Source organism: Budorcas taxicolor, chromosome 18, assembly GCF_023091745.1.
Source record: "Budorcas taxicolor isolate Tak-1 chromosome 18, Takin1.1, whole genome shotgun sequence".
Classification (NCBI taxonomy): domain Eukaryota; kingdom Metazoa; phylum Chordata; class Mammalia; order Artiodactyla; family Bovidae; genus Budorcas; species Budorcas taxicolor.
The window spans coordinates 3,221,675-3,237,778 of record NC_068927.1 but is presented as its reverse complement, the minus strand read 5'-3'; the positions used below and the strand labels follow the sequence as shown (position 1 = coordinate 3,237,778).

The following is a 16,104-nucleotide window of genomic DNA, read 5'->3' as shown; positions in this document are numbered from 1 at the left end:
GTTAACCAGCCCCAGACGCCAGCGTGCTGAAGCGGACAAGCCCTGCCCTCCTCAAGCTCAGGAAAGCAGGGGGCGGCGACACCCACCACCACCAGGAAGCCCTGTGTGGTCCTTCCCAACGGGCAGGGACTGTGCCGTCCTGTTCTTTGCCCTTCCGCCCCTCCTGAGAATCAATCCTTTGACCACCCCCAGGGTGGCCACTCTCCCCCTGGGGCTCCCCCGTTTCCTTGCCTTTCACTCCCTGCCCATTCCCAGCAGCACTCAGCAGGCTCCTCCCCGCCTCCTGCCCCTCAAGGCTTCCTGTGTCCCCCTCTCTCCTTGGCTTCTTTCTGCCTCTCAGGCCCCCCTTCTCAGCCTCCTCTCCCGGCTTTTCCCTCCTCCTGCAATCATCACACACTGGAGAAGCAGAGCCCACGGCTGCCTCGACCCCTTGCACCACGTGAGGATGAAACTCGAGGCCGTGGGAGAAGGGATGCTCCCGGAACTGACCTGATGATGAAGGCGCCTCTGACCTCCAGGAGCTTCCGCTCACTGCTGAACCTCTTGAGAAGGTTGATCATGAACTTGTAAAAGTAGGAGTTCATGGTCGGGGTGGAAGGAGAACACTCCAAGCTTTTGGTACCTACAGAGGAAGGGACAGAACGGGGTTTATTTCTGCATGCCCACAGAAAGGAAACAGTTATCGACGCCAAAAAGGTGGGGAGAGTCCCTGTGCAACCAGATCAGGGAACACCATCAATCAAGGGCCACACTGGCAGCAAAAAAGCAAGGACCAAACACGTGTGCGCAAGCTGATACAACCCTGCTCGCTACAAACGCACCCATTCCCCTGGCCACCCCTCCAGCGGACACTCCATCACTTAGTGAAGACTCCCTACATGAGACTAGGCGCTAGGTGCCAGGTGTTTCTGAAAAAACAGAACACATTTTTAACTCATCATCCCAATAAATAAAATACACCTGGGCTTTGGCGGGTTAAGAACAAATGGCAAGTCACAGAGAAGAGGGAAGGCAGGCACAGCCGCAGTGGTCGATAAAGCCAACAGACGGCCCCAGAGGCAGAGGCCACACCCCTTTCCCACTGCTGTTCAAGGAGAAGTCAAAGCGGCACACGCTGGCAAAACGCGACCAGGCGTCTCCACCTGCACCCGCTGTTCTGCATCAGACATTCCTCATCTTCAGGCACAGACGTGCCATCAGAGTCGCACCCTGAAGACCTCGAGGCGGCTTCACAACCAGAAGCACACTCCAGGCCTCCCCCTTTCGTGCTTGGGTACTCAGTCGTGTCCCACTCTGTGTGACCCCGTGGACTGTAGCCCGCTGGGCTCCTCTGTCCAAGGGATTCTCCAGGCAAGAGTACTAGAGTGGGTTGCCACTCCCTCCTCCACTCCCTTATGTATCCCAGCTGAAAATACACGGAAGGCCAGAAACAGCACCCCCTGCCCCACCCCGCCCCCGCCTAAACCCCGGCCCTGTGTAAGGCATCCGGTGCAGAGGGGACCAGGGTGGGGCTGGGGCGTCGTGCGTCCACACAGCCCTGGGGGCGCCCCGTCCTTGCTTTCTAGCACGTGCTGGCCTCAGCACGCTGGAGAGCAGTGGTGGCAATGGCAGGGCTCCTCACGTCCACCTGCCTGACGCATGAACAGGGCATCTGGTTTCTTTTTGGTAACAATTTAATTGCAATGCAACTCATATACTATCAAGTTCACCCTTTCAAAGGGTGCCATTCAGTGAAACAAGCAGGGAGTGGGGTCTCTGGGAATCAGGCTTGGCTGTGCGAGGGGATATCAGCTCCCAGAAGCGTCAACCCAAAGCACGAGTGTGTGGAACCGTCGTCCAGAGCATACGCAAGCCTTACAGAGAAGCCCTGGCAGGCCGACTTCAGCAGGTGCCGTGGCCAGGAGGCAGCAGCGAAACCTTCTCCCAGGAGGTCTATTGTTTTGCTGAACTCAGACTTCCTTATATCGTCACAAGGTCCTTTCAGGGAAGTGGCTGGGAACTGGAAAAGGGGTTTCCTGATTTTTTTTTTCCCCTGGCTGTGAACTGGTCTGTGAGGAGGCCTCACTAGGAGCCACACCTTCAAACTACTGTCCTCTCTCCGGAACCTCCTGGACAGCTCCTGTGAATAGTGCCCGGGGCGAGCCCTTCATGAGAAGCCAGTTCAAGGACAGGCCTCACGGCTCTTCTTGCCTACAGTGTGTTGTTCTGGGTCCCTTTCCAGAAGAGCCTGGCCCAGGGCCGTCCTGAGTGTCTCTGGAATGGCAAATAGTCTGCTCTCCGCCCCCAAGGGGCTGTTTGCAGAATCAAGTGTCACATTCTTACGGATCAAGTTACTCCAGGCCCAGCTGGGGCTGACTCTGAAGAGATGGCTGTGGATACAGCTGTGAGGAGCCCCATGTCCCTGTCACCACACTTGAGGACATGACTTCTGCTGCCCCCATGGAGGCCTGGCTGGAGGGCATAGGCTCCCCCGGCCCGTGGAGGTACTTGTGGCCTGGGGTCCAGTGCCCTGCAGCCTTCTGGGTGCTGGGTGACCGTGGCTCCTATGTCCCTGTCCCATCCATTAGCAGGCTTAGGTTCCATAATATTCCAGAGGACAAAGGGATCAAAACAACGACTGACCATAAAGAAATCCTCCCCACCCGCGGCCACGGCCTCCAGGGCCTGGGGACTGGGTGACTTCAGCAGGCACTGGGGAGAGGTCCTGGGTGGCTCGGTTCTTACAGAGGCAGTGGGTGTTTCTTGGCTGCATTGTGTGGCATGTGGGATCTTCAATCCCCAACCCCTGTCCCCTATATTGGATGGTAGATTCTTAACCACCAGACCATGAGGGAAGTCCCAAACATGGTGTTTAGAGATTGGCTTGGGAGTCCACCACACCTGAGATCAGATCCTCACTCAACCCCTGACTAGCTGTGCAACTTTGGACAAACTTCTTAACCCTCTAAGCCTCAGTTTTCTCATCTGCAAGATGGGGGTAATGAGCTGCTGCTAAGTCACTTCAGTTGTGTCCGACTCTGTGCGACCCCATAGACGGCAGCCCACCAGGCTCCCCCGTGCCTGGGATTCTCTAGGCAAGAACACTGGAGTGGGTTGCCATTTCCTTCTCCAATACATGAAAGTGAAAAGTGAAAGTGAAGTCGCTCAGTCGTGTCCGACTCTTAGTGACCCCATGGACTGCAGCCCACCAGGCTCCTCCATCCATGGGATTTTCCAGGCAAGAGTACTGGAGTCGGGCGGGGAGGGCAATGAAAGCCCACATTAAATGAGACAGAAGATGTAATGTACCAGGCCTGGGGCCTCCTACATAGTCTGAACTCGAACAAGAGGGGCTGTTACCACCAGCAAACCTGCCCTAACCAGGAGCACTGAGTAAGGCAAATGGGTCCCATCTCCTGAGCCACGGCTGCCTCTGGGGCCCACGGTCAACTCTGGAGGTCCAGGCCCACATAGTGGACCCTGGAGCCGAGGAGGCCCTTAGGAGGGAGGGGTGGGGCAGAGTCACATGTGGGAGACGCCGTGTCGAGAGGGTCCTGTTCTCACAGCGCAGTGGTTACCATGGAAGCTTCACCCTTACTTCACAGAGCAGGAGGCTGGGAGCAAGCTAAGTGGGCACTGGGTGCCTTCCGAGGCTGCCGGGAGAGGCTGTGGAGCTGCCTGAGGCCTATGGTCCTTCCGGCTCCGCCTGCCAGAGCAGACTCCAGTCAAGGCTGCTGCCCTAGGAGAGAGGGCCCTGCAGGGGCGGGCGGGGAGCCCTGGGGAGGGCAACACGGGCTGGGCCGGCTGGGCAAGGGCGGCCGCCTCTCCCGACCACCAAGGATGGGGTGGGGGCCACCTCGCTCCCTCCTGGCCTCCTTTCCCTGGTCCACCAGCCACTGCTCTGACTGGCCAACCGGCTTGAAGTGGAACTGGAGAGAGGGTTCTGGGCAGGGCTGCAGGCCTGGGAGGGGAAAAGGGGTGGAGAGAGAAGGAAGTCTCCAGGAGTGCTCCCACGGGGAGTGCCAGGCCTCTCTCAGCTGAACTCATCTCTGCCCGACCGCAGCCTGCTCCTCCCCATGGGGCGACCGCCTCTCGCCTGTCTGCACGCGCAATTGGATTGGCCTCTTTTCTCGCCAGCTGAGAAGAGCCCGGGGCGAGGGGCTACGGCCCCCAGGACGGGGTGGTCAGGGCCCACCCCCCCAACACGTGCTTGAGGGTCTGCTGGGTGGACAGGCCAGGGCGAGGGGCTGTGGCCCCCAGGACGGGGCGGTCAGGGCCTGCCCCCAACACATGCTCGAGGGTCTGCTGGGTGGACAGGTCAGGGCGAGGGGCTGTGGCCCCCAGGACGGGGCGGTCAGGGCCTGCCCCCCAACACGTGCTCGAGGGTCTGCTGGGACAGCTGGGAGGCCTGCACCAGGAGGGATGGCGGGTGCTGGTCGGAGGTGAGGGGAGGGCTGGGAGCAGCCTGGTGTCAAGAGGAGGCACCCTTCGGGGCCGAGGAGAGCAGGACTCCTTCCCTCTCCTGCCGAGGACCGCTGGCTTGGCCTCTGCTGCAGAGATGCGGGCTCGGGCAGGAGGCTCACGTGAGCACCGCTGGCCTAGGGCAGGCAGATGCCGCCAGGAGCACCAGGTGTGCAGGGCCTGGCCCGGTGCAGCCGGCGAGCCGGCACTGCAGATGTTCCTAAGTGAAGCCTGATGTGGCGACAGGAGGCTCTGCAGAGCGCCGACAAACAGCCTCCCCGGGACGTTTTGGATTGAGCTCTGTGGCTATGACGTGTGCGAGCCTCACATGTCAGGATAAAAATAGCTCTGGCCTCAATACACCACGCGCTACAGTTCAACAAAACCAGATGCTAGAGCGTCACTGCCCCACCTGGGGGAGGCGGGGAAGGGCCCACGGATGCCCAGGGCAGGTCCGGCCGCCGCCTGGGGGTGGGGGTCTGCGGGGGCGACACCTCTGGGCCGGTCCTGGCGGGAGCCTCACAGACTCCAGGAGCCCACGGCCCAGCCCCTGCAGTGAACGTGCCCTGAGGGCGGGGCCGGCACGGGGAGGCTGGTGTGACCAAGAGCCTGTGCTCAGAGGGAAGGGGCTGGGACAGGGGTCTCAGGGGGCGGGCAGCCCCCACGTCAGAGGGCCCAGCCCCCTCTGCGGTGCGGACTGATCTAGCATGCAGTTGCTTTGGTCTCTGTGCAAAGGCCAGCAAGCCCTCTGCCCCGGGCAGTCCCCCAACTCCAGGAGGCTGTCCAGCTGCCTGCTTCAGAGCAAGAGAGAAGAGGAGGGGCGTGGCAGGGCCTGGGAGCACCCCTGGCTGGTGAGGGGAGGGGGGCCACGGGAAGGGGAAGGAAGTAGGCTCCTGGGCCAGCACTCTCCTCAAGAGATGGGCTGACCCACGGGGAGGGGCCAGTGAACTGACATGGGGAAAGTGCCGAAAACACAGCCCGGTCCCAAACGAGAGCTCAGCACATCAGAGTCACCGCTGTCCTCGGGGAGCTGCCAGGGACGGCTTTCTCGGTTAGTTTATCTAACGCTTTTAGAGTTTATCTCTGCATTTGGTCATACCAGGCTGGGCCATAAGCAATGAAACTGAATCAGAACACTCATCTTTGCCTACATGTTTGGAGGTGGGAGCAGACAGCCTTGCGCAATGACTTGAGCAGTTTCATCCCAAGAACGGGCCGGAAAGGAAGGTTGGGAAGGCTGGGTTTGGGGGCAAACATCCGTCCTAGGGGACTTGGTCGCGCGCACGTCACCACACGGCTGTGTGGGGCCCAGCTTCCTCCCCTCCTGCAGCAGGGCCTCGACCTGGAGCCCTCCTCCCTGCAGGCCTTCTTCTCGGAGTCTGGCAGGGCCCCAGCTGTGTGGAGCCGGGCAGAGGAGGCGCAGACACTGCCAAGTCACAGGGGGACCCAACTGGGCACTTTCATGTCATTTCACGGAAGCCCAACTTAGGGAGACGGCTTCCCTCGGGGCCACCCACCCGGGCAGCTCATGGTCCTCCTGAATGTCCCAGCAGCGGCCCCCTCCCCAGCCCGAGGCTCTGCTGGGGCCAGGAGTGAAGAGGGTTGGGCAGAAGGGAGACCACCGCCTCCACCCACACCGCTCTGCACTGCAGGCAGGGCTGTCCCTGCCAGGCCAGGCGAGAGCACCGTCCCCAGTGGGCAACGCAGCCTGCAGCCCCGGGCACCACTGCACTGACACCGAGGCCAGCACAGCAGCTGTCCAGGCCGGTGACGGCCCGCCGACGCACTCCGTCTGCACGGTCTGAGTGTACAGGCCCGACATGCAGGCACCGCGCCACTGGTCTCATCTTTGCTAGGCTCCCTGCCTCCTTAGTTTTCCGAATTCCCTTGGTAGGGGTGGCAGGGCGGGTGATCTGTCTTAAAGAGACACAGCCCTGCACCTGCAAGTTCTCAGAGCTGTGCCCTGGTGAGCCAGGGGAAGGCAGATCCAAACTGGAAGACGGTCTACCTCACACCCGCTGTGTGTGACCAGCCGAAGCAGACAGAAAAACCCCACGTGTGCAGAGATGCCGTGGGAGAAAGGACGGAGTGTGTATGCGTCTCCAGGTGCCCTCTGACCTGTGTCCTACACCAGCGCCCACCTCCTGCCCTCCCCAAGGTGGCCGAGGCAGACGGCAACAGGGCACAGCCCTACTTCTGGTTACTGCCATGAGCCTGACCTTTGAGAACCACGGCCCGCCTAACAGACCAGCCGTGGACTGCGCGCTGGGTGGATGCCACCCGCTGATAGGGCATGCAGGGCACATGGTGCCATGAAACCCCCGCAGCAGGGAGTCTCACTGGCTGCGGACACTTCCGTGGTGCTCTTTCCAGGATGGAATTTCTTCCCGTCTGGCACACTTAGCTGTTTTCTATGAATTCAGGGAGAGGCCCTGGCTGATGTGAGCCACTCTGACAGCCTTGGGAGCTGGGGCAAGTCTTCATCACCTCGGCCTCCCTGGCGGCCCAGGCGTCTTGACAGGGCCAGAAGCTGGGGCGCAGAGCTCTTTGCCACCCAAGCTGCTCCAGCTCCTGTTCCGAGCAGTGGAGGGTGCTCCCGGAGCTCCCCAGGCTGGGCCCTGCAGCCTAGGGCTCCCACCCTGCCCCTCCAGGGCGGGCTGTGCACAGCTGCTTTCCGGCCCACGCCTCCGCCAGCCAGGAAGCGCTTCAGTCATCTACTTCTCCGTACCCTTCTCCCTCCCTTACAGAGGAAGGGCAGATCAGACAGCCCCACTGGAGAGGGTACGCGCCCCCTGCCCGGGGCTGTGTCACCACAGCCTCTCCCCGAGGACGTGCGGTCTCGGCTTCCTGGGCAGGGAGCTCTGGGGGCCGCCCCCACCCTCAGGAAACCTCCTCTCAGCTGCCGGCCCCGCTGCCTCTCAGTGAGCCCCCCACCCAGCGTCTGGCAGCCCAGCCACCCGTCCGGAGACTGCAGGTTGGTGCCCAAGTGCTGATCTGGGGACCTAGGATGGGAGAACAGAGGGGAGCACTTAGCGTCCACAGGGGTTGCGCGGTCAGGATGCGGGAGCCTCCCGGCTGCAGCCCAACGTCCAGAGGAAGCAATGCGCGGGCTGGGACACCGCTGCATCCTGCGGAACCAGGGAAGGACGCTGGGCTGCCGCAAGAGCCCCTGACTCCTTCCTGCCTTCAGTCAGAAGCAGCTGGAAACAAGAGCAGCTGCAGGCGGGGCGTGCACAGTGGTCACAGCCTGGGCCCTGTGGGACACCCCATGGCCGGGGCTTGACTTCAGGTGTCACTAGGGAGATGCCTTCCCTGGTGGCTCAGCTGGTAAAGAATCCGTCTGCAATGCGGGAGACCTGGGTTCGATCCCTGGGTTGGGAAGATCCCCTAAAGAAGGGAAAGGCTACCCACTCCAGTGTTCTGGCCTGGAGAATTCCATGGACTGTATAGTTCATGGGGTCACAAAGAGTCGGACATGACTGAGTGATTTTCATTCACTTTTTGACACACAGGCCTTCTGGGATTGGCTGGCAGCCCTGGCCCCTACTTCTACCGAGCAGGTGCTCTCAGGGCCAAGGACTGGGACGCCGTTGGGGACGGTGCAGTGGGGCTGTGGGGGGGAAGCCACCACTGAAAAGCCCCCAGATGTATCTGACTCTTGGCTTTTCCATCAGAGGAGGTCTAAGACCTCGTATCTGGATGTCAAGAGCTGCTCAGGGGACAAGACACCCCAGGCAAATGCCCAAGATTTGCCGGGTATGCTCCTTCCAAGCTGCCTCCCTGGGCATTTTCCAGGATTGTGTTGCTGGAAGGCAGTGGTGTCTCCCTGCGAGGGAGGACCCGGGAGTCACGCTGGCCCCAGGAGAAGAGCCACCTGTGGCTGGAGGGACCCCGAGGTGGGGGCTCCAGGGGCGTAGCGGCCACCTTCACGTCTGAGGACTGCCTGGAACACCCTGTCTGAGCTATCCACTCTCCGGCCTGGGCCGCCTGGCGTGTTACTTTTAGCTTCTTGACGAGGTCTTTCACCCATGAGACCCAAGCTCTGGGCTCCCTGATTCCTGACCAGGTGACGGCGCCCCAGGGGAAAAGACCATTGCTGACTCGGATGGTTTCACACTCAGCCAGTGGCTCAAAGGGCCGAGAGTGGCAGGGAGATGAGGGAAAGGGCTGTGAGGGTCTCCTGTGAGGCTGGGGGCTGCTGCAGTGGGAGGCGGGAGGGTCAGGCTGCCTGCCGCCTGCAGAGCGGCACATTGCTGGCCCTCATCCCTGGGAGCTCTCGAGATCAGGAGGGTGGCCCAAGAGCAGCCGGTCCCGGATAAGACTGAGCAGCGCCGTGCCCAGGGTCCCCGAGGCCACAACCATCCGACAAGCGAAGACTCACCGGGTGTGTTCAGCAGGCCGGCTCTGCCGGGGGTGGGCGCCTGGAGCTCCGAGTGGCTGACCCGGAGGTCAGGGCCATCGAGGGGGCCTGGGTCATCTGTCTGGCCTGCAGGGGAAGAAGCAATTTCTGCCAGCACCTCCAGATCCTTCAGGATAACCTGGGGAGAGAAGAAGAGGATGATGGACAAGCGTCCCCATCCTGCGCCGTGACTGCGGATGGAGAGCTGCCTCCAGGGGCACCAGGCCGCTGAGGGCCGCCCGGATTATGGCTCTCAGTGCTCACAGACTGCTGCAAAGGATGCAGACAGCAGACGGCAGGAAGTGGGGGAGAGAAGGTGGGGTCAGCTCTTTCAAGGATTACTGCTCTTTGGTCCCCAGGAGACGAGGGTCTCCGGCCCAGGGCCCAACCTGTGCAGTGGGGGCCCCGGGCTGGCCAGGCCTCGATGTCAACCAGCACTCAGACAGATGCTGACCCCACCCGGGCCACAGTGACTCACACCAGGTCCAGTGGGTTACTTCCCTATTGGAAAATATGCTTGGGGAGACCCAACACGCCTGAGAGGCCTGGCCCGTGAGAGGTCCGCACCCTGAGTGGCCCTGTGAAGGAGGCGGAGGCCAGAGGAGGCAGCTGTCCCGGCTCCGAGCCGGAGGGGAGCCCTTGCCTGTCCTTGGTCTCGCCTACAGGTGCCTCCTCAAGGAGCCAGCTCTCGTCCACGAGCAGAGCTCGGTGCTCACAGTCCTGGCTTCACTCTCGACCCTGACATCAGTCGCCTGACTCTGAACCAGTGAACTCACCATACCCGCCTCCCCAGCTTCTGCTGAGTGGTGCCAGCTGAGGGCCGGGCCAGTGCTGGTGGGAGGAGAGGCAAGGCCACAGGGCCCTGGGCCTTGTCCCCATGAGAGTGACCCTGGGGAGACAGGCGGCCCACAAGCTCTGCGACAGCAGTGCCTATGGCCCCGGGGCTGGCAGCATGGCCTGAGGGGGGTTGCCGGACCTCGGAAGTGCTGAGCCCAGGTCTGCCAGGGAACTGGGGGTAGAGGGAGGCACGCAGAGCATTCTCTTAACCAGCAGAAGCTTTTCACCGACGCGGGACCAGACCCAGAGGCACATTCCCGGAACCTGAGCGGCAGCCCAGCCCCGGAGTGGGGTGTGGGTGGGGGCGGACACCAGGCAGGGCAGGTCATCAAGGACCGTCACCCAGACACAGGGGTGGTCTGAGCGCGGCTTTGCAGTGGGCCAGGGGGCTCAGGCTCCTCCTGTGTGCCCTGGGGACTCGCCCTCACCAGGGCGCTGTGCCGATCTCAGGAGCTGCTTCCTGCACGACTTCTGTGCGGGGATCTTGGGGCCGAGCCTGCCGGCGGCCCTGCATGGGGACAGGAAAGGGACAGCGGTGCACACACCCAGGCCTCCAGCCTCACCTCTGCATCAGAAGCATCTGCGTCACTCGTCCCCGCACGCCTCCTCCCCCCGCAGGACCACACGGCCAGCAAAGCTGCGCTTCATATTCCACATTCTCTCGTTTTATAGTTTAACATCAACCCGCAAATGCAGACCAGACACTTCTGTACAATTACAGCCGGAAATACTGTCTACAGGTTCCTTTAATCCTGGCCACCCTTCTCGTGCCTACATATCGAAGGACTTGTCTCTGGTCCCCTGGGGGCTAAAGCAAACAGACAGGTCAGCTTGGAGCAAAACCGTGTGTATTTGTGTACACACACACTAGTGGAAGCCCCCTTAAGTGGGAGCTGGGAAACAGCAACACTGTCTCCTTCAGCCTCTAGAGCCAAGGACTTGCGAGGGGCTGCCAAAACGGAGGGCAAGGAATGGCGTGAAGAGGAGATGGGGAGTTGGTGGGGAGCCACTTCGGGGTTCTCAGTCCAGCCCATCAAGTGCAGCCACTGACTCTCCCCCAGTGGACCAGCAAAACCACAGTCCAAGCTGAACGTGGCTATGGGTGACCACCATCCTGACGCAGGCCTAGGCCAGGCCTCTGCCTCTGCCTCTGCATGCGGAGTCGGGGGGCGGCCCCGGGGGGTGGCGTCAATGGGGAGCCTGGGACAGCAGCGGGGACCACAGGAGCCACCCTCCACTGGACCTGGCTCTTGTGCCAGCAAGGCTGTTAGCGCGCCTCGTCCCTGAAGACCTCACGGCCCTCGGCAAGGACACGGTGGTCTCAGCGGCCTTGGTCACACTCAGGGCCTGGACACAGGGGAGAAATGCCCCACGCGGCCTCAGGAAACGCAGAGCCAGTCCCCCTGGCAGCGCGCAGGCTGGCTGGGCCCATGCCGGTGCAGGCCCGCGGTCCTGGCCCAGAGGATGGGAAAGGCTCACAGAAAGCGGGAGGAAGCCACGCCAATTAGTATGCGCTACACAGCTTTTCGCAGAATGAATATAAAACACTTGTGCTTTCTTTTTGTGTGAGAGAAAGAAGCGGGGAAGAAGAGGGAGGGAAAAAGGTTACAAGAAAGCAATATTCTGCAGGAGCAGGAGGGCCTGCGGTTACCAAGGCAACGGGCTGGGGGGTGGCGGGGGGGAAGGCGCATCAGCTGGTCCCTGAGCGAGCTGGCCACCGATGGAGAGAAAAGGTCAGCGGCAACTGGGGAAGAAAGCATCTGACAAAGCAGCTCCGGGAGGAAGGCGGCCGGGGTGAGGGGCATGGGGTGCCACACCCTCCACGGCTTGGGGAGCAAAGTGAGGGAGGCCTTCCTTCTAGGAGGCGACCAGACAGCAGCAAAGGGCACGTTTCAGCATGGGAGGGGAGTCACTGTCTAGATGGGCCACAACAGGCTGTCAGCCCCTGCCCTCCAGCGGGCCAAGGACAGTCTCCTAGACAGCAGCTGTTTCCACCCCTCACTGACTGGTGTATCCAGGCACTCTGTCCCTGCAACGTGTCCACAGACCAGCCCTGGAGAACCCCTTGCTGCAGGAGGTGCCCTTCTGTCTCCTGCCTGCCCCTTCACCACCTCAGGACCAGGGGAGACCCAGAGCTTTGCAAGGCTAAGCCCCCAGGCCTGTCCTCTCCTCCCACCCAGACCCCTGGACACGGAGTCCCAGGCGAGGCACCCGGCAGCTGCAGAGCTGGGCAGGAAATGGAAGATGGATGGTTCTGGAGAGCTTCTGCCGAGATGGCTGGAAAAACCTTCCATTTCTCTACCCACAGGTCTCTAAGAAACTCAGTCCAGAGTCTGGCTAGGCCCCTGATCAGCTGACCAGGCCCCAGATGTCAACAGGTTCAGCCTTCCAGTCCCACAAGCAGGGAAGGAACTCCCTGGGCTGGGCCCTCCGCAGTCCCGGCCAGCAGAAAGCCACGTGAGTTTCTGAGGGCTGCGTTGGGGCTGGTGGGGAAGGGGACGAAGGCTGGAGGCTTGAGGCCAAGGTCTGCGGGCACCGCCCAGGCCTAGCTGATGCCTCCGCCCAGAACAGGGCAGCTGCAGGGCCATAGCTGAGATCCTGGGAAGGCTGGATTACCCCTTATTCTTGGGGAACGGAGCTGAGCGCAAACGAAGGGGAGCTAGGCCGGGCCTGCACGGCAAGCCTTGTGGCCTCCTGCCTCCTTCCGCACAGGAGCCTGTCCCCTTCCTTCACAAGGGCTGCAGCCCAGGGGATCAGGTCTCTCGAGCCCCAACACCTGGCGGACTCATCCAGAGAGCCCAGTCCAGGAGGCTGGGCCGCCAGCCCAGGAGGGGCACCCGGGGAGCTGGGAGTAGGGGGAGGATGTCCGCGGGCCCCGGCACAGCTCCTGTGTGCCCGAGCCCCTGTGCCGCTCTGGGGGGCGGCAGCTGGCACCCACTGGCCCTCGATACAGCAGACCTGGGCTGGAGAAAGCAGCAACCAGCCCCAGCCTGGCCTGAGGGGACAGTGTTCCCAGAACAGCTTCCCACTAAAGGGGCGGGGGCAGGCTAGGCCCAGCACCCTGGGGAGGCGGCCCACAGCCTTGCCTTCTACACCACCGGAGCAGCTCTGCCAAAAAGACTCCCAGATCTGGGGGTGGGAGCAAGGGTACTGCTCAGCCTTAGACCTATTTTCCCACTGAGGAAACCACCCTGATTAAGCCCTTGTACGCCTCGGTAAAGCAAAAAACAACTTGAATAAAAGAAACAAGAATTGTCTTGGTTTGTTGCCTGACTTTGAACGCACGCCCTTAGGAATCAGGAACAGTTTTCTTTCCTTTTTCTTCTGTTCGAGTGGACTCAGAAGTCCTTCCAAGGCGCCAGTTCCATGCCATACTGCCAAAGGGCAGCCCCTGATGCTTATTAAGTTCCTCGGTGACAGCAAGTGCGGGTTCTGGCAGCTGGAACCGTCCAGCCACCGCCCTGAGGGGAGAGGGGGACAAGGCCATCCCGGGTGAGCCGGCGTGGAGATAAGGGCCCCCAACTTCCCAGGGTGAGACAGCGTGGAGACAGGGCCCCTATCTTCCCAGGGTGAGACAGAGTGGAGACAGGCCTCCCAACTTCCCAGGGTGAGACGGCATGGAGACAGGGCCCCCATCTTCCCAGGGTGAGACAGTGTGGAAACAGGCCCCCAACTTCCCGTAGTGAGCCGGCTTGGAGACAGGCCCCCCCGCCGCCTCCCACCCCGGGGCTTCCTGTTGAAGCCCTCGCTCACTTGCAGCTCTGACTGGCAGGTGCCCTGCAGGAGATGAACTCTCCCTGTGAGCGGGCAGGCATGGGGAGGGGCCTCTGCGCAGGGCAGCCTGGGGCAGCTCAGTCACCAGGCGACAGCCCGAGGGGCCGCTGTCTCCAGGGCCTGGCCCGCGACGACCAGGACAGCAGCACGGCCTCCCGGCTGCTGCTGGGTCTCTGCTCAACCCCAGCCCCGTGTGAGCCCCACTCAGCTCTGTCCAAGTGGGCAGGCCCAGGCCCTCGCGAGCGAGGAAGAGGGCAGAAAGGGCCACAGTGTGCTCTGCTGCCATCTGCCCGCCTCCTGCTTATGCACTTACTCATGAGACGCGTCTGGGGTACCGAGTGCTGCAGTGGCACAGACGGGCCTGGCCGGCCTGGAGGGGCGGAGGAGCGGGTGGTGTACTGACCTTCACTGACTCACGGGGCATCAGGCCGAGATCCCGACCTAGGTACCTCACTTCTCTGAGCCGGTTTCTGCTTGGGAGGGCTGCTGTGGAGACGGTGAGGCCTGGTGCAGGCTGGGAGCCGAGCAAGCACCCAGCGTGCTCCTGGCCACAGCATCTCTAGCAGCTCCCTGCCCTGGCGGTGGGCCTTGCAAACTGCCAACAGGAAGACGCCAGGCAAATGCAACCAACTCTGCTTTGGCCATCTCCGGAGAAGGAGAAACGGACACGTGTCCTAGGAGAGATCTTGGCTGCTGACGATGCCCCAAGTGAGGTGGGGTGGGGTGTGTGTGTGAAAAAAGGGCCCTGGCCCGGCCACCTCGGCAACGGCAGGGAGAGAGGGCATTGAACTGACAGACAGGGGCCTGGCCCCCAGGCTCCCGACAGAACTGGGGCGGGTCCACACCGAGGTTCTCAGTCAGGATGAGCATCAGTCACTGGCGGCCTGTGGGGAACCCAGGCCACAAGGCCCCACTGGAGAGAGCAGTTCACGGAGGTCCAGGCTGCGGCCCAGGCAGCTGGGTATTGAAGAGCTCTGGGGGATCTGACGGCGGCCCTGGTGTGCATGGCTCCCTTGGGGTACTCTGTAGGGTTGGTGGACGCAGCCTTTCTAGGTGAGACGCCTGATCACTTGAGCTCAGGGAGAGACGTGCTGGGGAAGGTGGCCGGCTCCTCCCGGGAGCCCCAGCCCTGTCCAGAGGAAGGTGGTTCCTGCCTGCTCCCCTTTGTGACTCCTCTCTGGGCCCTACTTTTCCTGCTTTGGGAACTAAACCTCCCCTCTGGGGAGCATTCTGCCCTGAGCTCCCGTTATGGTGCAGCTCTGGGTCCTCACCTTCCCATCAGTGGAGGGAATTCAGACAGGGATAGACGGGAAACCCTCCCAGCACAAACTGTCTTCCTAGAGCAGGTAATGGCAGCCAACGGTGGGTACTGAGGGCCCCTCCTCACACCAAGGAGGTGCCCCCTAGCGCAATGATGGGCCTGAGACTGCGGGGCCCCACCCATGCATGGCAGCAGTCCGCTGCCAAGGGCTCCCCGGTGCCGATGGCCAGGGCCTCTGCTGGGCTGCGGGGGCTGGGAGCCCCCGTCCCCAGGGTGTGTGGCTGCAGGCCTGGTCTCTCCTTGCTGGCCACAGCTCCTCTCCCTGCCCCTCATTTTCTCTCCCAAGCCCTGCAGGAAGCCACAGGGTCCACCTGGGAGAGGAGAGGACCAGCCCTGAGGCCTGTGGTGGGAGGGCCTGCATGTCCTCACCTGGCCATCGAGTGGCGGCCTGGCTCGCCCCTCCATGTGGGGTGGGCCCTCAGCAGGCGGAACCGAGTTCCAGGCCGCTGCTCTTGCCCTTCGGTGCTCTGGGCTGGTGCCCGACCTGACCGTGTGATCCGACCGTACAGAAACACTCAGAATTGAAGCGCGGGGTGGCGGGGTTGTTTTTGTTTGTTTTGGAGAGTGGATGGAATGAAAATTGGAGCGAAATAAAAACTGAGGCAAGGATATGAGAAGGAAAAACAAGCCCCATTCTTATGGAAGACTGTCCACTTTTGAGCAGGCCGCATTAGTATTCCGGGCGGTGGAGTCAGGACCACACAGTCAGGGCTGGAAGGGACTTAACATGATCCAGCCCGACCGCGTTTTAGGGAGGAAAATGGAGGTGACATGGAACTGGTTCCAAATAGGAAAGGAGCCCGTCAAGGCTGCACACTGTCACCCTGCTTATTTAACCTACATGCACAGTACATCACGCAAAATGCCGGGCTGAATGAAGCACAAGCTGGAATCAAGATTGCAGGGAGAAGTATCAACAACCTCAGATATGCAGGTGACACCATCCTTATAGCAAAAAGCAAAGAGGAACGAAAGAGCCTCTTGAAAGAAGTTAAAGAGGAGAGTGAAAAAGTTGGCTTAAAACTCAACATTCAGAAAACTAAGATCATGGCATCTGGTCTCATCACTTCATGGCAAATAGATGGGGAAACAATGTTTCCATCTCCAAAACCACTGCAGATGGTGGCTGCAGCCATGAAATTAAAAGACGCTTACTCCTTGGAAAGAGAGCTATGACCAATCTAGATGACATATAAAAAGCAGAGACATTACTTTGCTGACAAAGGTCCATCTAGCCAAGGCTATGGTTTTTCCAGCAGTCATGTATGAATGTGAGAGTTGGACTATAAAGAAAGCTGAGCGCCGAAGAATTGATGCTTTTGAACTGTGGTGC

At 61.2% G+C, this 16,104-nt stretch overlaps 1 protein-coding gene across 2 annotated transcripts in view; it reads right to left on the bottom strand.

Annotated features, from left to right (window-relative positions):
* VAC14 (VAC14 component of PIKFYVE complex) overlaps window positions 1-16,104 on the bottom strand; it is a 78,657-nt gene that overhangs the window by 35,138 nt on the left and 27,415 nt on the right. For both annotated transcript variants that reach the window (XM_052655526.1, XM_052655527.1), the window contains exons 13-14: window positions 8,822-8,978; window positions 490-622 (exon numbers count right to left, since the gene is read on the bottom strand). In XM_052655526.1, coding sequence (XP_052511486.1) covers window positions 490-622; window positions 8,822-8,978 — 290 coding nt within the window. The remainder of the gene's footprint in view (window positions 1-489; window positions 623-8,821; window positions 8,979-16,104) is intronic.